This window comes from Manacus candei, unplaced genomic scaffold (genome assembly GCF_025592945.1).
Source record: "Manacus candei isolate 608988 ecotype Guabito, Panama unplaced genomic scaffold, ASM2559294v1 h1tg000213l, whole genome shotgun sequence".
Lineage (NCBI taxonomy): Eukaryota > Metazoa > Chordata > Aves > Passeriformes > Pipridae > Manacus > Manacus candei.
In genome coordinates this window covers 31,497-51,812 of record NW_026138261.1, presented here as the reverse complement: position 1 = coordinate 51,812, position 20,316 = coordinate 31,497, and the positions used below count along the sequence as shown (strand labels likewise).

General features: G+C 61.8%; 1 protein-coding gene and 1 long non-coding RNA gene across 2 annotated transcripts in view; one reads left to right on the top strand and one right to left on the bottom strand.

The window, feature by feature from the left end:
* The first annotated feature begins 425 nt into the window (after positions 1-425).
* Positions 426-20,316, top strand: part of LOC127464364 (DNA-directed RNA polymerase II subunit RPB1-like) — a 42,587-nt gene continuing 22,696 nt past the window's right edge. The window contains 14 exon segments of the mRNA XM_051774660.1: positions 426-722; positions 2,244-2,294; positions 2,296-2,377; positions 3,522-3,658; positions 5,685-5,858; positions 6,808-7,089; positions 9,620-9,781; positions 11,310-11,530; positions 12,315-12,447; positions 14,150-14,274; positions 14,926-15,136; positions 17,400-17,609; positions 18,427-18,595; positions 19,215-19,309. Coding sequence (XP_051630620.1) covers positions 633-722; positions 2,244-2,294; positions 2,296-2,377; positions 3,522-3,658; positions 5,685-5,858; positions 6,808-7,089; positions 9,620-9,781; positions 11,310-11,530; positions 12,315-12,447; positions 14,150-14,274; positions 14,926-15,136; positions 17,400-17,609; positions 18,427-18,595; positions 19,215-19,309 — 2,142 coding nt within the window. The 5' untranslated portion in view covers positions 426-632.
* Positions 2,552-3,417, bottom strand: LOC127464366 (uncharacterized). Its single transcript, XR_007901322.1, has 5 exons — positions 3,345-3,417; positions 3,220-3,302; positions 3,013-3,095; positions 2,744-2,888; positions 2,552-2,701 (listed from the first exon to the last, which is right to left on the bottom strand). It is a non-coding gene; the product is annotated as an uncharacterized LOC127464366 (long non-coding RNA).

The window sequence follows — 20,316 nt, the reverse complement described above, 5'->3', positions numbered from 1 at the left end:
ACTTCGGCCATTTCCGTTACCCCCCGGCGGCCCTTCGGGGATCTCCGCCCACCCTCGTCAGCGCTTCGGCCATTTCCGTCAATCTCCGTCACCCTCCGGTCGCCCCCGCGATCTCCCCCAGCTCGGGCGCGGGGGGCGTGGCTTCGCTTATGAATTATTCATGAGGCGATCTCACCGCGCCGGAGCGGGGTGGAGGTTCTGCCGCGGCGCGTCCCGCGGGGGTCTCAGGGCGCGGCCGCCGCCTCTTTCTCCCCTTCCCTCTCTCCGCTTCCCTCAGACGCCATCGCGCGCCGCGCCGCTCCCTCCTCGCCCGGCGGATTCTCTTCCGTCGCCCCCTTTGGGCCGTGAGGCGCTTGGTACGCTCCGGCCACGCCCCCTTTCGGCGGCGCGCGGGGGCCGAGTCTATAAAAGGTGGCGCGGGCGCCCCATACTCTTCAGTCGCGCCGTGAGCGCGGAGCGGCCGGAGCTAAAAAGGGGGGGGCTCCGGCCGGGGGCTCCGTGAGGGGCTCTGAGGGGGCGCTCCCCTCAGAAGTCCCGGGCGGGGTTTAATTAACCCCCCCCAAAGGGTGAAAAGGTTTATTTTGAGCAGCCTGAGCGGCGCCAGGCCGCGACCCCCCCCCCCAAGCGGCGCCATGCACGGCGGACCGCCCTCGGGCGACAGCGCCTGCCCGCTGCGAACCATCAAACGGGTCCAGTTCGGCATCCTCAGCCCCGATGAGATGGTACCGGGGCCCGGGCGGGGAGCGGGGCCGGCGGCTGAGGGAGAAGCGGCGGCGGGAAATGGCGCCGGGGGCACCGAGAGGGGGGGACGGAGCGGCCCCTGGGAGGGGGGAGGACAGCGCCCCCCGCAGGCCCGGAGGAGTGAACGCGTGAGGGGTTTGGGGGGGTCCTGAGGGGGTTTGGGGGGTCTTGGGGTGGACAGGGGGGTCTGGAAGGTGTTGGGGACCTCAAGGAGCCCCTGGAAGAGCATTGGGGTGCCCTGGAGGGGCTTTGGGGCCCCTGGAAGTAGCTCAAGGTGTCCGGGGGTGTTTGGCTTCCCTGGGAGTGGCTCGGGGAGCCCTGAAGGGGGTTTGGGGTCCCCGAGGGTGTTTAGGGGGGTCTCTGGAAGGGCACTGGGATGCCCTGGAGGGGATTTGGGGTCCCTGAGAGTGGCTCAGGGTGTCTGGGGGTCTTTGGGTTTCCTGGGAGTGGTTCAGGGGGGCTCTGGAAGAACTTTGTGGTGCTTTGAAAGGGTTTCGGGATCCCTGGGGGTGCCCAGGGGTCTTTGGAGTGGTTTAGGGGTCCCTGGGAGTGGCTCAGAGTGTCCTGGAGGGGATTTGGGGTCCTTGGGGTGCCCAGGAGGCCTCTAGAAGAGCTTTGAGGGGCCCTGGAGGGGTTTTGGGGTTCCTGGGGGCACCCGGGGGGTCTCTAGAAGAGCTTCGGGGGGTTGTGAAGGAGGGTTGGGGTTCCTGAGGGTCTTTAGGGGGGCTCTGAAAGAGCTTTGGGGTCCCTGGGAGTGGCTCAGGGTGCCCTGGAAGGGTTTGGGGGTCCCTGGGGGTGCTCAGGGAACCTCTGGAAAAGCTTTGGGGTGTCCTGGAGGGCCAGGAGGGGTCTTTGGAAGCGTCTTGGAGGGGGGTCTGAAAAGGTTTTGGGGTCCCTGGGGGTCCCCTGGAGGGGTCTTGGGGTGCCTGGAGGGACTTTGGGGTCCCTGGACAGCCCCCACCCAGGGACCCTCTAAAAGGGGTGATTTGGACTCCCCAGAGGTGTCAAACCTTTTGGGGGGTCCCTTTGGGGGTCCCTGGGACCCCCTGAAGAGCCGTGTGGGTCCCCGGGGGTGCCCTGAAAGGTTTGGGGTCCCTGAAGGGTTATTGGGATTTCTGGAGGAGTTTTGGGGGTCCCTGGAGGGGTTTTGGGGTCCCTGAAGGGTTATTGGGATTTCTGAAGAGGTTTTGGGGTCCCTGGAGGGGTTTTGGGGTCCCTGAAGGGTTATTGGGATCCCTGGAGGGGTTTTGGGGTCCCTGGACACCCCCTGAAGGGCCAGGGGGGGGATCTCAGGGGGTGTCCAGGGGGTGTGAGACTTTTGGGGTGCATTGAGGTGGTCGTGCTCACCTGGGGAGGGTAACTTAGGGTGTCCCCCCCTTTTGGGGTTCTGGGGGGGTGAGTTGGGGTTCTTGGGGTGCTGGGGGGTCTCGTGGATGAATTGGGGGGTCTGGGGGGTCCCCACGTGCCTCAGTTGCCCCCTTTTTTTCCCCCCCCTCCCCCAGAAACGGATGTCTGTGACCGAGGGGGGCATCAAATACCCCGAGACCACCGAGGGGGGGCCGCCCCAAACTGGGGGGGCTCATGGACCCCCGGCAGGGCGTCATCGAGAGGACGGGGCGCTGCCAGACCTGCGCTGGTGAGGGGGGGGGCTGGGCCCCCAAAACACCCCCAGGAGGGGTCCTGGGCCCCCAAAACCCTCCCCCGTGGGGGACCCTGAACCCCTAAATTCTCATGGGAGAGTCCTGGGCCCCCAAACCCCCCCCCGTGGGGGACCCTGGATCCCCAAACTCAATTTTAGTGATCCCAAACTCGACTTTAGTGACCCCAAACCTGACGTCAATGACCCCAAAATGACTCTTTGTGTCCCCAAACCCACCTTTAGTGACCCCAAACCCACCTTCAGTGTCCCCAAACCCACCTTTAGTGACCCCAAACCCACCTTCAGTGTCCCCAAACCCACCTTTAGTGACCCCAAACCCCCCTTTAGTGACCCCAAACCCACCTTTAGTGACCCCAAATGACCCTTTGTGTCCCCAAACCCACCTTCAGTGACCCAAAATGACCCTTTGTGTCCCCAAACTTGACTTTAGTGACCCCAAAATGACCGTTTGTGTCCCCAAACCCACTTCCAGTGTCCCCAAACCCACCTTTAGTGATCCAAAATGACTCTTTGTCACCCCAAACCCACTGTTAGTGACCCAAAATGACCCTCTGTGTCCCTAAACCCACCTTTAGTGTCCCCAAACCCACCTCTAGTGCCCCCAAACCCACCTTTAGTGACCCAAAATGACCTTTTGTCACCCCAAACCCACCTTCAGTGTCCCCAAACCCCCCTCTAGTGTCCCCAAACCCCTCTCTAGCGACCCCAAACCCACTGTTAGTGACCCCAAATGACCCTTTGTCACCCCAAACCTGACTTTAGTGCCCCCAAACCCCACTGTGGTGACCCCAAACCCACCTTTAGTGACCCAAAATGACCCTTTGTGTCCCTAAACCCACCTTCAGTGACCCCAAACCCACCATTAGTGACCCAAAATGACCCTTTGTCACCCCAAACCCCCCTTTAGTGCCCCCAAACCCCCCTGTGGTGACCCCAAACCCACCTCTAATGTCCCCAAACCCACTTTCAGTGTCCCCAAACCTGACTTTAGTGCCCCCAAACCCCCCTGTGGTGACACATAATGACTCTTTGTGTCCCCAGACCCCGCTGTGGTGCCCCCAAACCCCCCTCAGTGCCCCCCAAGCCCCCCAGCGTGACCCCCTGCCCCCGGTGCCCGCAGGGAACATGACGGAGTGCCCGGGGCACTTTGGGCACATCGAGCTGGCCAAGCCCGTGTTCCACGTGGGCTTCCTGGGCAAGACCATGAAGATCCTGCGCTGTGTCTGCTTCTTCTGCTCCAAACTGCTCGTGGACTCGGTGAGACCCCCAGAAACACCCCCAGAAACACCCCCAGAAACACGGGGGGGGCTCCCCAAAACCACAGCCAGGAGGGGCTGGGGAGGGGAGGGGGCAACCGGGGGGGTGGTGGCACCTGGGGGGGTTTGGGGGTGCTGGGGTGGGGTGGGGGGTGACAGAGTGGGGAGGGCAATGAAAGAGGGGGGGGACAGAGTGAGGGGACAACCAAAAGGGGGTGACAAAGTGGGGGGACACCCCAGAGAACAGGGGACAAGAGTTGGGGGGACATCAAGAGGGGGTGACAGGGTTGGGGGGCAACCAAAAGGGGGTGACAAAGTGAGGGGACACCCCAGAGGGGGTGACAGAGTTGGGGGGACACCCCAGAGAACAGATGACAGAGTGAGGGGACACCAAGAGGGGGTGACAGAGTTGGGGGGACACCAAGAGGGGGTGACAGAGTTGGGGGACACCAAAGAGGGCATGACAAAGTGGGGGGACACCCCAGAGAACAGGGGACAAGAGTTGGGGGGACACCAAGAGGGGGTGACAGGGTTGGGGGACAACCAAAAGGGGGTGACAAAGTGAGGGGACAACCAAAGAGAGGGTGACATAGTGGGGGGACACCAAAGAGGGTGACAAAGTGGGGGGACACCCCAGAGAGGAGGTGACAGAGTGGGGGGACACCAAAGAGGGGGTGACAAAGTGAGGGGACACCCCAGAGAGGAGGTGACAGTGTTGGGGGACAACCAAAGAGGGTGACAAAGGGGGGGGACACCAAGAAAAGGTGACAGAGTGGGGGGACAACCAAAGGGGGTGACAAAGTGAGGGGACACCAAGAGGGGGTGACAGAGTTGGGGGGCATCAAGGGCAGGTGACAGGACTTGGGGACACACGGGGTTGTCACCTGCCAGGTGGTCCTTGGAGCCCTGGAGATGGGGAGGGACCAGGGAGAGACCCCAAACCCGACTTTAGGAACCCCAAACCTGACTTTAGGGCCCTCAAACTTGCCTTTAGTGACCCCAAACCCGACTTTTGTCACCCCAAGACTGATTTTAGTGACCCCAAACCCCATTTTAGTGACCCCCAAACCCGATTTTAACAACCCCAAAACCACCATGTGACCCCAAATGACCCTTTTTGACTCCAAACCCAACTTTAGTGACCCCAAACCCAACTTTAGTGACCCCAAACCCAACTTCGGTGACCCCAAACCCAACTTTAGTGACCCCAAACCCAACTTTAGTGACCCCAAACCCAACTCTTGTAACCCCAAACCCAACTCTTGTAACTCCAAACCCAACTTTAGTGACCCCAGACCCAACTTTAGTGACCCCAGACCCAACTTTAGTGACCCCAAACCCAACTTTAGTGACCCCAAACCCAACTTTAGTGAACCCAAACCCAACTCTTGTAACTCCAAACCCAACTTTAGTGACCCCAAACCCAACTTTAGTGACCCCAAACCCCACTTTTGTAACCCCAAACCCAACTTTAGTGACCCCAAACCCAACTCTTGTAACTCCAAACCCAACTTTAGTGACCCCAGACCCAACTTCAGTGACCCCAAACCCAACTTTAGTGACCCCAAACCCAACTTTAGTGAACCCAAACCCAACTCTTGTAACTCCAAACCCAACTTTAGTGACCCCAAACCCAACTTTAGTGACCCCAAACCCAACTCTTGTAACTCCAAACCCAACTTTAGTGACCCCAAACCCAACTTTAGTGAACCCAAACCCAACTCTTGTAACTCCAAACCCAACTTTAGTGACCCCAAACCCAACTTTAGTGACCCCAAACCCAACTTTAGTGACCCAAACCCAACTTTTGTAACCCCAGACCCAACTTTAGTGACCCCAGACCCAACTTTAGTGACCCCAAACCCAACTCTTGTAACTCCAAACCCAACTTTAGTGACCCCAGACCCAACTTTAGTGACCCCAAACCCCACTTTTGTAACCCCAAACCCAACTTTTCTGACCCCAAGCTGCTCCATGACCCCAAAATGACCCTTTCTGACCCCAAACCGGTGTGTTTTTTTGGGCAGAACAACCCCAAGATCAAGGACATCCTGGGCAAGTCCAAGGGGCAGCCCAAGAAGAGGCTGACCCACGTGTACGACCTGTGCAAGGGCAAGAACATCTGCGAGGGGGGCGAGGAGATGGACCACAAATTTGGGGTGGAGCAGCCCGAGGGCGACGAGGACCTCACCAAGGAGAAGGTGGGCACCCCAAAATCCAGCCCTGGAGCCCCAAAATCCAGCCCTGGAGTCCCAAAATCCAGCCCTGGAGTCCCAAAATCCACCTCTGGAGTCCCAAAATCCAGCCCTGGAGTCCCAAAATCCAGCCCTTGGTCCCCAGATTCACCCTCAGACCCTCAAAATCCAGCCCTGGGCACCAAAATCCACCTCTGGACCCTGAAAATCCAGTCCTGGAGTCCCCAAATCCAGTCCTGGAGTCCCCAAATCCAGTCCTGGAGTCCCCAAATCCACCTCTGGAGCCCCAAAATGCAGCCCTGGAGCCCCAAAATGCAGCCCTGGAGTCCCAAAATGCAGCCCTGGAGTCTCAAAACCCAGCCCTGGAGCCCCAAAATCCACCTCTGGAGTCCCAAAATCCACCTCTGGAGTCCCAAAATCCACCTCTGGAGTCCCAGGGCCACGGGGGGTGTGGGCAGTACCAACCCCTGTGGGTCAGTGCCCCTGGGACCCTGTTAATGCCCCTTTTACCCCATTAATGCCCCTTTTAAGCCTCTGTTAATGCCCCTTTTACCCCATTAATGCCCCTTTTACCCCAATAATGCCCCGTTTTTTGCCCCCCAGGGCCACGGGGGGTGTGGGCGGTACCAGCCCTTGGAACTTTGTTAATGCCCCTTTTACCCCATTAATGCCCCTTTTAACCCCCTGTTAATGCCCGTGTGACCCTATTAATACCCCTTTGACCCCATTAACACCCCTTTTCCCCCGTTAATGCCCCGTTTTTTGCCCCCCAGGGCCACGGGGGGTGCGGGCAGTACCAGCCCCCGTGGGTCAGTGCCCCTGAGACCCCGTTAATGCCCCTTTTGCCCCATTAATGCCCCCCAGGGCCACGGGGGGTGCGGGCGGTACCAGCCCCCGTGGGTCAGTGCCCCTGGGACCCCGTTAATGCCCCTTTTACCCCATTAATGCCCCCCAGGGCCACGGGGGGTGCGGGCGGTACCAGCCGCGGATCCGGCGCTCGGGGCTGGAGCTCTACGCCGAGTGGAAACACGTCAACGAGGATTCCCAGGAGAAGAAGATCCTGCTGAGCCCCGAGCGGGTGCACGAGATCTTCAAGCGCATCTCGGACGAGGAGTGCTTCGTGCTGGGCATGGACCCCAAGTTCGCCCGCCCCGAGTGGATGGTCTGCACCGTGCTGCCCGTGCCCCCCCTGTCCGTGCGCCCCGCCGTCGTCATGCAGGGCTCGGCCCGCAACCAGGTGGGGGTTTGGGGGGTCCCAGGGTGGGTATTGGGGTGATATTGGGGTCTGAGGGTCTGCACCGTGCTGCCCGTGCCCCCCCTGTCCGTGCGCCCGGCTGTGGTCATGCAGGGCTCGGCCCGCAACCAGGTGGGGGTTTGGGGGGTCCCTGAGTGGGTATTGGGGTCCCAGAATGGGTATTGGGGTGATATTGGGGTGTGAGGGTCTGCACCGTGCTGCCCGTGCCCCCCCTTGTCTGTGCGCCCGGCTGTGGTCATGCAGGGCTCTGCCCGCAACCAGGTGGGAGTTTGGGGGGTCCCAGGGTGGGTATTGGGGTTCCTGGGTGGGTATTGGGGTGATATTGGGGTCCCTGGGGCACCGTGCTGCCCGTGCCCCCCCTGTCCGTGCGCCCCGCCGTCGTCATGCAGGGCTCGGCCCGCAACCAGGTGGGCACCAAAGGGGGCTTGGGGGGTCCCTGAGTGGGTATTGGGGTCCCTGGGGCACCGTGCTGCCCGTGCCACCCCTGTCCGTGCGCCCGGCCGTCGTCATGCAGGGCTCGGCCCGCAACCAGGTGGGGGTTTGGGGGGTCCCTGAGTGGGTATTGGGGTCCCAGAATGGGTATTGGGGTGATATTGGGGTGTGAGGGTCTGCACCGTGCTGCCCGTGCCCCCCCTGTCCGTGCGCCCGGCTGTGGTCATGCAGGGCTCGGCCCGCAACCAGGTGGGGGTTTGGGGGGTCTCTGGGTGGGTATTGGGGTGATATTGGGGTCTGAGGGTCTGCACCGTGCTGCCCGTGCCCCCCCTGTCCGTGCACCCGGCTGTGGTCATGCAGGGCTCTGCCCGCAACCAGGTGGGAGTTTGGGGGGTCCCAGGGTGGGTATTGGGGTTCCTGGGTGGGTATTGGGGTTCCTGGGTGGGTATTGGGGTGATATTGGGGTCCCTGGGGCACCGTGCTGCCCGTGCCCCCCCTGTCCGTGCGCCCCGCCGTCGTCATGCAGGGCTCGGCCCGCAACCAGGTGGGCACCAGAGAGGGTTTGGGGGGTCCCAGGGGGTCCCAGAGTGGGTGTTGGGGTTCCTGGGTGGGTATTGGGGTTCCTGGGTGGGTATTGGGGTTCCTGGGTGGGTATTGGGGTCCCAGAATGGGTATTGGGGTGATATTGGGGTGTGAGGGTCTGCACCGTTCTGCCCGTGCCCCCCCTGTCCGTGCGCCCGGCCGTCGTCATGCAGGGCTCGGCCCGCAACCAGGTGGGGGTTTGGGGGGTCCCAGGGTGGGTATTGGGGTGATATTGGGGTCTGAGGGTCTGCACCGTGCTGCCCGTGCCCCCCCTGTCCGTGCGCCCGGCTGTGGTCATGCAGGGCTCTGCCCGCAACCAGGTGGGAGTTTGGGGGGTCCCAGGGTGGGTATTGGGGTTCCTGGGTGGGTATTGGGGTGATATTGGGGTCCCTGGGGCACCGTGCTGCCCGTGCCCCCCCTGTCCGTGCGCCCCGCCGTCGTCATGCAGGGCTCGGCCCGCAACCAGGTGGGCACCAGAGAGGGTTTGGGGGGTCCCAGGGGGTCCCAGAGTGGGTGTTGGGGTTCCTGGGTGGGTATTGGGGTCCTTGGGTGGGTATTGGGGTTCCTGGGTGGGTATTGGGGTTCCAGGGTGGGTATTGGGGTGATATTGGGGTCTCAGGGTGGGCAGGAGTCTGCCTGTGCCCCCCCTGTCCGTGCGCCCGGCTGTGGTCATGCAGGGCTCTGCCCGCAACCAGGTGGACACCAGAGAGGGTTTGGGGGGTCCCAGGGTGGGTATTGGGGTTCCTGAGTGGGTATTGGGGTCCCAGAGTGGGTATTGGGGTCTCAGGGTGGGCAGGAGTCTGCCTGTGCCCCCCCTGTCCGTGCGCCCGGCTGTGGTCATGCAGGGCTCTGCCCGCAACCAGGTGGGCACCAGAGGGAGTTTGGGGGGTCCCTGAGTGGGTATTGGGGTCCCAGAGTGGATATTGGTGTCCCAGGGTGGGTATTGGGGTCTCAGGGTGGGCATTAGGGTGATATTGGGGTCTCTGGCTGGGCAGGGGTGTGCCCATGCCCCCCCATCCTTGCACCCTGCTGTGATGATGGAGGGCTCTGCCCGCAACCAGGTGGGCATTTGGGGGGTCCCTGGGTGGGTATTGGGGTGCCAGGGTGGGTCCTGGGGTCCTGGACCAGGCCTTGGGGTCCTTGTGGCAGCCTTTGGGGTCCCTGGGGCAGTGGGGTGCCCACATCCCTTCCTGCCTGTGCCCCCCACCAGCCGGGCACCAGGAGGGTTCTGGGGGGTGCCAGGGTGGGAATCGCTGTCCCTGGCACCTTTTGGGGCCTCCCCAATTCTTGGGCTCCCCAATCCCTTTTAGGGGTGCCCCCCAACACCCTTTGAGGTGCCCCCCACCCGTGTCACCCCACGGCTCCTCCCAGTGAGATCAACCCCCCCGTTAATTAAAATTTGGGACTCCCCCACTAATTTTGGGATTCCCCCGCTAATTTTGGGACCCCCCCACTAATTTTGGGACCCCCCCCCCGCTGATTTTGGGGTCCCCCCCAGGACGACCTGACCCACAAACTGGCCGACATCGTCAAGATCAACAACCAACTGCGGCGCAACGAGCAGAACGGGGCGGCCGCGCACGTCATCGCCGAGGACGTCAAGCTGCTGCAGTTCCACGTGGCCACCATGGTGGACAACGAGCTACCCGGCCTGCCACGGGTAGGGGGGGGCTCTGGGGGGGTCACACGAGGGTTTTGGGGGGGTTACAGGGTGGTTTAGGGGGGTCACAGGCAGGGGAGGTGGCCCCACGTTGTCACTGAGGACGTCAAGCTGCTGCAGTTCCATGTGGCCACTGTGGTGGACAATGAGCTGCCCGGCCTACCACGGGTATGGGGGGGATTTTGGGGGACTTTGGGGGGTCCCAGAGGGGTTTGGGGGGTTCCCAGAGGGGTTTGGGGAGGTGGACAGGCAGGGGGTGGCCCCACGTCATCGCCGAGGACGTGAAGCTGCTGCAGTTCCACGTGGCCACCGTGGTGGACAACGAGCTGCCCGGCCTGCCACGGGTAGGGGGGGCTCTGGGGGGGTCACACGAGGGTTTGGGGGGGTTACAGAGTGGTTTAGGGGGGTCACAGGCAGGGGGTGGCCCCGTGTTGTCACTGAGGACGTCAAACTGCTGCAGTTCCACGTGGCCACCGTGGTGGACAACGAGCTGCCCGGCCTACCACGGGTATGGGGGGGATTTTGGGGGACTTTGGGGGGTCCCAGAGGGGTTTGGGGGGTTCCCAGAGGGGTTTGGGGAGGTGGACAGGCAGGGGGTGGCCCCACGTCATCGCCGAGGACGTGAAGCTGCTGCAGTTCCACGTGGCCACCATGGTGGACAACGAGCTGCCTGGCCTACCACGGGTAGGGGGGGGTCAGGCAGGGGCTGGCAGTGCAGGCAGGGGGACAGGCAGGGTGGGCAGGAGGTGCTGGCAGTGCAGGCAGGGGATGGGCAGGGTCAGGGGACGGGCAGGGCAGGGGCTGAGTGTGCTGGGAAGGGCAGGCAGGGCAGGGTGCAGGCAGGGCAGGGTGCAGGCAGGGCGGGGTGTAGGTAGGGCAGGGTGCAGGCAGGGCAGGGTGCAGGCAGGGCAGAGTACAGGAACTCGTAGGCAGCAATCAGGCAGGGGCAGAGTGCAGGCAGGGGTGCAGGCAGGGCAGTACAGGCAAGGGTAAAACATTTTGGGAGCCCCCTGAGCCCCCATTTCCTCCCTGAGCCCCCCAAAGTCCCAGCAGACCCCAGGGAGGGGTCCCAGGGGGTCCAATGGGTGTCCCTCCTTGGACTGCAGAGCTGGAGGGTGGTTTTGGGGGGTCCCACCCCCCTGAACCCCCATTTTCTCCCCCCCCAGGCCATGCAGAAGTCAAGGGGTCCCCCAAAGTGTTTGATTCCCCTCCCTGTGACCCCAAAACCACAGGGGAATCCAGGGATGGGTCCTGGGGGTTCAATGTGTCCCCCCAGAGAATTTCAGGTCTCAGGGGTGTTTTTGGGGGGTCCCACCCCCCTGAACCCCCATTTTCTGCCCCCCCAGGCCATGCAGAACTCGGGGGGTCCCCCAAAATGTTTGATCCCCTTCCTGTGACCCCAAAACCACGACAGGAGCTGGGGACATTCCCAGGGGGCTCAATGGGTGTCCCCCCTTGGACTGCAGATCTGGAGGGTGTTTTTGGGGGGTCCCACCCCCCTGAACCCCCATTTTCTGCCCCCCCCCAGGCCATGCAGAAGTCGGGGCGGCCCCTGAAGTCCCTGAAGCAGCGGCTGAAGGGGAAGGAGGGCCGGGTGAGGGGCAACCTCATGGGCAAGAGGGTGGATTTCTCGGCCCGCACCGTCATCACCCCCGACCCCAACCTGGCCATCGACCAAGTGGGGGTCCCGCGGTCCATCGCTGCCAACATGACCTTTGCTGAGATTGTCACCCCCTTCAACATCGACAGGTGGGGCTTTGGGGGGGTTGGAGGGGCTTTGGGGGGGTTTGGGGTGGATCTGGGGGGGTTTGGGGCAGGTTTGGGGTGGGGGTCTCAGGGTCCATCGCTGCCAACATGACCTTTGCTGAGATTGTCACCCCCTTCAACATCGACAGGTGGGGCTTTGGGGGGGTTGGAGGGGATTTGGGGGGGTTTGGGGCAGTTCTGAGGGGGTTTGGGGGACATCTGGGGGGGTTTGGGGCAGGTTTGGGGTGGGGGTCCCGCGGTCCATCGCTGCCGACATGACCTTTGCTGAGATTGTCACCCCCTTCAACATCGACAGGTGGGGCTTTGGGGGGTGTTGGAGGGGATTTGGGGGGGTTGGGGCAGTTCTGGGGGGATTTAGGGCAGATCTAGAGGGGTTTGGGGCAGATCTGGGGGGGTTTGGAGGGGATCTGGGGGGGTTTGGGGTAGATTTGGAGGGGATTTGGAGGGGCTTGGGGCAGATCTGGGGGGTTTGGGGCAGTTCGGGGGGGTTTGGAGGGGCTTTAGGGGGGTTTGGGGCAGTTCTGGGGGGATTTGGAGGGGCTTTTGGGGTTCTGGGTGGGCTTTGGGGGAGGCTGAGGCCATTTGGGGGGTGCTTTGGGAGACCCCAGGAGTTATTTGGGGGGGTCTCGGTCGCTCAGAACGACTCCAAGCGCCGTTCAAATCCCCCAGGCTGGCCCTGGGGGTCCCCAATCCCCCCCGGGGGTGACTCTGGGGACAGGTGGGGACCCCCCAACCCCTCCCCTGAGCCCCCCAATGTCCCCCCCAGGCTGCAGGAGCTGGTGAGGAGGGGGAACAGTCAGTACCCGGGGGCCAAGTACATCATCAGGGACAACGGGGACAGGATCGACCTGCGCTTCCACCCCAAGCCCAGCGACCTCCACCTGCAGATCGGCTACAAGGTGGGCACTCCAGAGCCCCCAGGGCACCCTAAATCCCCCCAGGGCACCCCCAGGCCCAGGGACACACCCCCAGAGCCAGGAGAGACCCCCAGACCCCGGGACACCCCCCCCAAACCTGCACTTCCACCCCAAACCCAGTGACCTCCACCTGCAGATTGGGTACAAGGTGGGCACCCCAGAGCCCCCCAGGGCACCCCAAAACCACCCAGGGCACCCCAACCCCCCCCAGGGCACCCCCAGGCCCAGGGACACACCCCCAGAGCCAGGAGAGACCCCCAAACTCAGGGACACCCCCCCAAACCTGCACTTCCACCCCAACCCCAGCGACCTCCACCTGCAGATTGGGTACAAGGTGGGCACCCCAAAAATGGGGAACACCCCCAGAGCCAGGGAACACCCCCAGAGCCAGGAGAGACCCCCAGACCCCGGGACACCCCCCCCAAACCTGCACTTCCACCCCAAACCTGCACTTCCACCCCAAACCCAGCCACCTCCACCTGCAGATCGGCTACAAGGTGGGCACCCCAAAAATGGGGGACACCCCCAGAGCCAGGGACACCCCCCCAGAGCCAGGAGAGACCCCCCAAACTCAGGGACACTCTCCCAAACCCAGGGGAAAACCCCAAACCTGCGCTTCCACCCCAAGCCCAGCGACCTCCACCTGCAGATTGGGTACAAGGTGGGCACCCCAGAGCCCCCCGGGGCACCCCAAAACCACCCAGGGCACCCCAAAACCACCCAGGGCACCCCCAGGCCCAGGGACACCCCCCCAAACCTGCGCTTCCACCCCAAACCCAGCCACCTCCACCTGCAGATCGGGTACAAGGTGGGCACCCCAAAAATGGGGGACACCCCCAGAGCCAGGGAACACCCCCAGACCTGGGGAACACCCCCAGACCTGGGGAACGCCCCCAGACCCGATGTTGGGGTTCAGAGTTCTGGATTTGCTTGTCAAGATTTTGGGGGCACGGGGTGGAATTGGGGCCTAAACCTGGGTTTTATCCCCCCTGAAGATGCTGTTTTTTGGGGATCCCCCCGATTTTGGGGACCCCCCTTGTGCTGGGGTTTCCCCCTGATTTTTGGGGTGCCTGGGGAGGTTTTAGGGTGCAGGTGGAGCATCACATGTGTGATGGGGACACCCCCAAACCCGGGGGGACACGCTTAGACCACCCGATATGGGGCCTAAACCCGGGGTTTATCCCCCCTGAAGATGCCATTTTTTGGGGATCTCCCCTGATTTTGGGGAACCCCCCCATGCTGGGGTTTCCCCCTGATTTTTGGGGTGCCTGGGGAGGTTTTAGGGTGCAGGTGGAGCATCACATGTGTGATGGGGACAACCCCAAACCCGGGGGGACACGCTTAGACACCCGATGTGGGGCCTAAACCTGGGTTTTATCCCCCCTGAAGATGCTGTTTTTTGGGGATCCCCCCGATTTTGGGGACCCCCCTTGTGCTGGGGTTTCCCCCTGATTTTTGGGGTGCCTGGGGGGGTTTGGGGTGCAGATGGGGCATCACATGTGTGACAGGGACACCCCCAAAACAGGGGGGGACACACCCAAAGCGCTTGATTTGGGGCCTAAACCTGGGTTTTATCCCCCCTGAAGATGCTGTTTTTTGGGGATTCCCCCCGATTTTGGGGACCCCCCTTGTGCTGGGGTTTCCCCCTGATTTTTGGGGTGCCTGGGGGGGTTTTGGGGTGCAGGTGGAGCGTCACATGTGCGACGGGGACATCGTGATCTTCAACCGGCAGCCGACGCTGCACAAAATGTCCATGATGGGCCACCGGGTGAGGATCCTGCCCTGGTCCACCTTCCGCCTCAATCTCAGGTGGGCACCCCAAAACCTGACCCTGAACCCCAAAACTGACCCCCCTGATCCTGCCCTGGTCCACCTTCCACCTCAACCTCAGGTGGGCACCCCAAAAACTGACCCTGCACCCCAAAAACTGACCCTGAACCCCAAAACTGACTCCCCTGATCCTGCCCTGGTCCACCTTCCGCCTCAACCTCAGATGGGCACCCCAAAAACTGACCCTGCACCCCAAAACCTGACTCTGCACCCCCAAAAACTGACCCTGCACCCCCAAAACTGACCCTGCACCCCCAAAACTGACCCTGCACCCCCAAAACCTGACCCTGCACCCCCAAAACTGACCCTGCACCCCCAAAACCTGACCCTGCACCCCAAAAACTGACCCTGAATCTTCAAACTGACCCCCTGATCCTGCCCTGGTCCACCTTCCGCCTCAACCTCAGGTGGGCACCCCAAAACCTGACCCTGCACCCCAAAACCTGACCCTGGCCCCCAAAACTGACCCTTGTCCCATCCCACACCCCGTCCTGCCCCCCGTACAACGGGGATGAGATGAACCTGCACCTGCCCTGACCCCCCTGTGACCCCTCCTGTGCCCCCCTGACCCCACCCCATGTCCCCCTGACCCCTTTGATGCCCCCCTGACCCCTCCATGTCCCCCCTCAGTGTCACCACCCCGTACAACGCCGACTTCGACGGGGACGAGATGAACCTGCACCTGCCGCAGTCTCTGGAGACGCGGGCGGAGATCCAGGAGCTGGCCATGGTGCCCCGAATGATCGTCACCCCCCAGAGCAACCGGCCCGTCATGGGCATCGTGCAGGACACGCTCACCGCCGTGCGCAAGTTCACCAAGAGGGACGTCTTCCTGGAGAGGGTCTGTGATTTGGGGGGGTCCTGGGGGGGTTTGGGGTGAATTTGGGGGGTTTGGGGTCCGTGGGCATCGTGCAGGACACGCTCACCGCCGTGCGCAAGTTCACCAAGAGGGACGTCTGCCTGGAGAGAGTGAGGGGGTTGGGGGGGTCCTGGGGGGGTTTGGGGTGAATTTGGGGGGTTTGGGGTCCGTGGGCATCGTGCAGGACACGCTCACCGCCGTGCGCAAGTTCACCAAGAGGGATGTCTTCCTGGAGAGAGTGAGGGGGTTGGGGGGGTCCTGGGGGGGTTTGGGGTGAATTTGGGGGGTTTGGGGTGATTTTGGGGTGAATTTGGGGGATTTGGGGTGAATTTGGGGGATTTGGGGGGTTTGGGGTCCATGGGCATCGTGCAGGACACGCTCACCGCCGTGCGCAAGTTCACCAAGAGGGACGTCTTCCTCGAGAGGGTGAGGGGGTTGGGGGGGTCCTGGGAAGGTTTAGGAGGGTCCTGATGGGATTTCAGGGGGTTTTGGGGTGGTTTGGGGTGAATTTGGGGGGTTTGGGGTCCATGGGCATCGTGCAGGACACGCTCACCGCCGTGCGCAAGTTCACCAAGAGGGACGTCTGCCTGGAGAGAGTGAGGGGGTTGGGGGGGTCCTGGGGGGGTTTGGGGTGAATTTGGGGGATTTGGGGTGAATTTGGGGGATTTGGGGTGGTTTTGGGGTGAATTTGGGGGATTTGGGGGGTTTGGGGTCCGTGGGCATCGTGCAGGACACGCTCGTGGCCATGCCCAGGTTCACCAAGAGGGACGTCTTCCTCAAGAGGGTGAGGGGGTTGGGGAGGTCCTGGGGGGGTTTAGGGGGTCCTGATGGGATTTCAGGGGGTTTTGGGGTGGTTTGGGGCGTTTTTATGATGTTTTAGGACACCCCACGGGTTCTGCTGGCTGAGGTGTGTTTTGGGGTGTTTTAGGATATCCCACGGGGTCTCCTTGATTGATATGAAGGTTTTGAGTTTTAGGATATCCTGTGGGGTCTCCTTGACTGATGTGAAGGTTTTGGGGTGTTTTGAGGTGTTTTAGGATATCCCATGGGGTCTCTTTGATTGATATGAAGGTTTTGAGTTGTTTTAGGATATCCTGTGGGGTCTCCTTGATTGATATGAAGGTTTTGGGGTGTTTTAGGATATCCTATGGGGTCTCCTTGACTGATGTGAAGGTTTTGGGGTGTTTTGGGGAGGTTTTTAAGGCACTTTTGGTGCATTTTGAGACATTTTAAGGTGTTTGAGGAGACCCCACAGGTTCTGCTGTCTGAGGTGTGTTTTGGGGTGTTTTAGAATATCCTGTGGGATCTCCTGGACTGACATGAAGGTTTTGGGGTGTTTTGGGGTGTTTTAGAATATCCTGTGGGATCTCCTGGACTGACATGAAGGTTTTGGGGTGTTTTGGGGTGTTTTAGAATATCCTGTGGGATCTCCTGGACTGACATGAAGGTTTTGGGGTGTTTTGGGGTGTTTTAGGATATCCCATGGGATCTCCTGGACTGACATGAAGGTTTTGGGGTGTTTTGGGGTGTCCCCAGGGGGAGGTGATGAACCTGCTGATGTTCCTGTCCACGTGGGACGGGAAGGTGCCCCAACCCGCCATCCTGAAGGGGTTTATGGGGTCTTTGGGGGCATTTTGAGGTGTTTTAGGACACCCCCCAGGTTCTGCTGGCTGAGGGGTGTTTTGGGGTGTTTTAGGATATCCTATGGGGTCTCCTTGACTGATGGGAAGGTTTTGGGGTGTTTTAGGATATGCTGTGGGGTCTCCTGGACTGATGTGAAGGTTTTGGGGTGTTTTAGGATATCTCATGGGTTTTTCTTGACTGATGTGAAGGTTTTGGGGGGCTTTAGGATATCCCATGGGGTCTCCTTGACTGACATGAAGGTTTTGGGGTGTTTTGGGGTGTTTTAGGATATCCCATGGGATCTCCTGGACTGACATGAAGGTTTTGGGGTGTTTTGGGGTGTCCCCAGGGGGAGGTGATGAACCTGCTGATGTTCCTGTCCACGTGGGACGGGAAGGTGCCCCAACCCGCCATCCTGAAGGGGTTTATGGGGTCTTTGGGGGCATTTTGAGGTGTTTTAGGACACCCCCCAGGTTCTGCTGGCTGAGGTGTGTTTTGGGGTGTTTTAGGTTATGCTGTGGCATCTTCTGGACTGATGTGAAGGTTTTGGGGTGTTTTAGGATATCCTGTGGGGTCTCCTGGACTGACATGAAGGTTTTGGGGTGTTTTGGGGTGTCCCCAGGGGGAGGTGATGAACCTGCTGATGTTCCTGTCCACGTGGGACGGGAAGGTGCCCCAACCCGCCATCCTGAAGCCGCGCCCGCTCTGGACCGGGAAGCAAATCTTCTCCCTCATCATCCCCGGGCACATCAACTGCATCCGCACCCACAGCACCCACCCCGACGACGAGGACAGCGGGCCCTACAAGCACATCTCCCCCGGGGACACCAAGGTGGGCGCTGGGGAGGGTCTGGGGGGGGGAGTTGGGGGGGTTTGAGGTGGTCTGGAGGGGATTTGGTGGGACTTGAGGGTGATTTGGAGGGGTTTGGGGGGGATTTGGGGTGGTCTGGGGGGGATTTGGTGGGACTTGAGGGTGATTTGGGAGGGTTTGAGGAGGTTGGGGGGGATTTGGGGTGGTCTGGGGGGGATTTGGTGAGACTTGAGGGTGATTTGGAGGGGTTTGGGGGGGATTTGGGGTGGTCTGGGGGGGATTTGGTGGGACTTGAGGGTGATTTGGGAGGGTTTGAGGAGGTCTAGGGTGGATTTGGGGTGGTCTGGGGGGGCTTTGGTGGGACTTGAGGATGATTTGGGGAGGTTTGAGGAGATCTGGGGGGGATTTGGGGAGGTCTGGGGGGGATTTGGTGGGATTTGAGGGTGATTTGAGGGACTTTGGTGGGACCTGAACCCCCCCCTTGGGTGTTGGGTGCCCCAAGGGTGATGTCCCCAGTCCAGGGGGGTTCTGACCCCACAGTGGGGTGTTGGGTGCCCCAAGGGGGATTCTGACCCCACAATGGGGTGTTGGGTGCCCCAAAGGGGGGTGTCCCCAATCCAGGGGGGGCTCTGACCCCACAATGGGGTGTTGGGTGCCCCAAAGGGGGGTGTCCCCAATCCAGGGGGGGCTCTGACCCCACAGTGGGGTGTTGGGTGCCCCAAGGGGGGGTGTCCCCAATCCAGGGGGGGCTCTGACCCCACAATGGGGTGTTGGGTGCCCCAAGGGGGGGTGTCCCCAATCCAGGGGGGGCTCTGACCCCCCCCTTTCCCCCGACCAGGTGATTGTGGAGAACGGGGAGCTGATCATGGGCATCCTGTGCAAGAAGTCCTTGGGCACCTCGGCCGGGTCGCTGGTGCACATCTCCTACCTGGAGATGGGCCACGACACCACCCGGCTCTTCTACAGCAACATCCAGACCGTCATCAACAACTGGCTGCTCATCGAGGGTCAGTGGGGCTCGGGGGGGGTCCAGGGGGGGCCAGGGGGGTCCACGGGGGGCTGGGACCCCTCCTGGAGGCACCAAACGGGGCTTGAGGGACTTGGGGACCTTCTGGGAGCTCCGCTTTGAGGGGACTTGGGTGTCCCTGGGGGCTCTTGGACCCTGTTCCTGGGGCAACAGGGGCTTGGGGGGTCTTGGACCCCCTTTTTGGGGGGATCTGGAGGGTCTGAGGGGGTCCACGGGGGGCTGGGACCCCTCCTGGAGGCACCAAACGGGGCTTGAGGGACCTTCTGGGAGCTCAGCTTTGAGGGGACTTGGGTGTCCCTGGGGGCTCTTGGATCCTCTTCTTGGGGACAACAAGGACTTGGGGGGTCCTTGGCCCCCTTTTTGGGGCCTGGGGGGGTCTTGGGGGTCGTCCCAACCCCCCTTTTTGCCCCTCCAAGACCCTCCTTGTCCACATTTCCCCCCTTTCCCACCCCAAGACCCCCCCAATATCTCCCCCAGCGCGGCCCAGGGTCGGGGTTTTTTTGGGGTGAGGGGCACGGGGGGGGGGGTCAGATCTGGGGTGGGGGAGGACCCTGAGTTGGGGGGACCCCCCTGAACCCCCAGGGCCACCCCCTGCCCAGGTCACACCATCGGGATCGGGGACTCCATCGCCGACGCCAAGACCTACCAGGACATCCAGAACACCATCAAGAAGGCCAAGCAGGACGTCATTGAGGTGGGGTTTGGGGGTCCCCAGGAGATTTTGGGGGGTCTTCAGTGGGTTTGGAGGGTCCCCCGGAATTTTGGGAGGCCCCAAGTGATGCCAGATCTCAACCAGGGGGTTCCTTTTTGGGGGGGAACGTGGGATTTGGGGACCACCCCGGTCCTTGGGGGTCCCAAGGAGTTGGGGGGGATGGTCCCTCAAAGGAGGGGTTTTTGGGGTGCTCCCCCAAATTTTGGGGTCTCTGGAGGGTTTGGGGGGGGTCTGGGATCACTCCCAGGGTTCCTGGGACTTTTTGTGGGGAACGTGGGATTTGGGGACCACCCCGGTCCCAAGGAGTTGGGGGGGGGATGGTCCCTCAAAGGAGGGGTTTTTGGGGTGCTCCCCCAAATTTTGGGGTCTCTGGAGGGTTTGGGGGGGGTCTGGGATCACTCCCAGGGTTCCTGGGACTTTCTGGGGGGGTCTGGAGCCCACCCCGGGGCCATCTCAGCCCCTTCCCCTGGGACACTTTGAGGAGCCCTCGGGAATCTTGAGGAGCTTCTGGAGATTTTTGGGAGCTCCCAGGGGTTTTGGGGGGCCCTGCTGACCCTGTGGGGTCCCTTTTTGGGGTTCCAGGTGATCGAGAAGGCCCACAACAACGAGCTGGAGCCCCCCCCGGGCCATCTCAGCCCTTTCCCCTGGGACACTTTGAGGAGCCCTCAGGAATCTTGAGGAGCTTCCAGGAATTTTGGGGAGCTCCCAGAGATCTTGTGGAGCTCCCAGGGGTTTTGAGGAGCTCTCAGGGGTTTGGGGGAGCCCTGGTGACACCTTTGGGCACCCCAGGAGCACCCTAAAGTATCCTTGGGGGGGGTTTGGAGCCCTCCCAGGGCCATCTCAGCCCCTTCCCTGGGACACTTTGAGGAGCCCTTGGGAATCTTGAGGAGCTTCCAGGAATCTTTAGGAGCTTCCAGGGATTTTGGGGGGCCCTGCTGACCCCGTGGGGTCCTTTTTTGGGGTTCCAGGTGATCGAGAAGGCCCTCAAC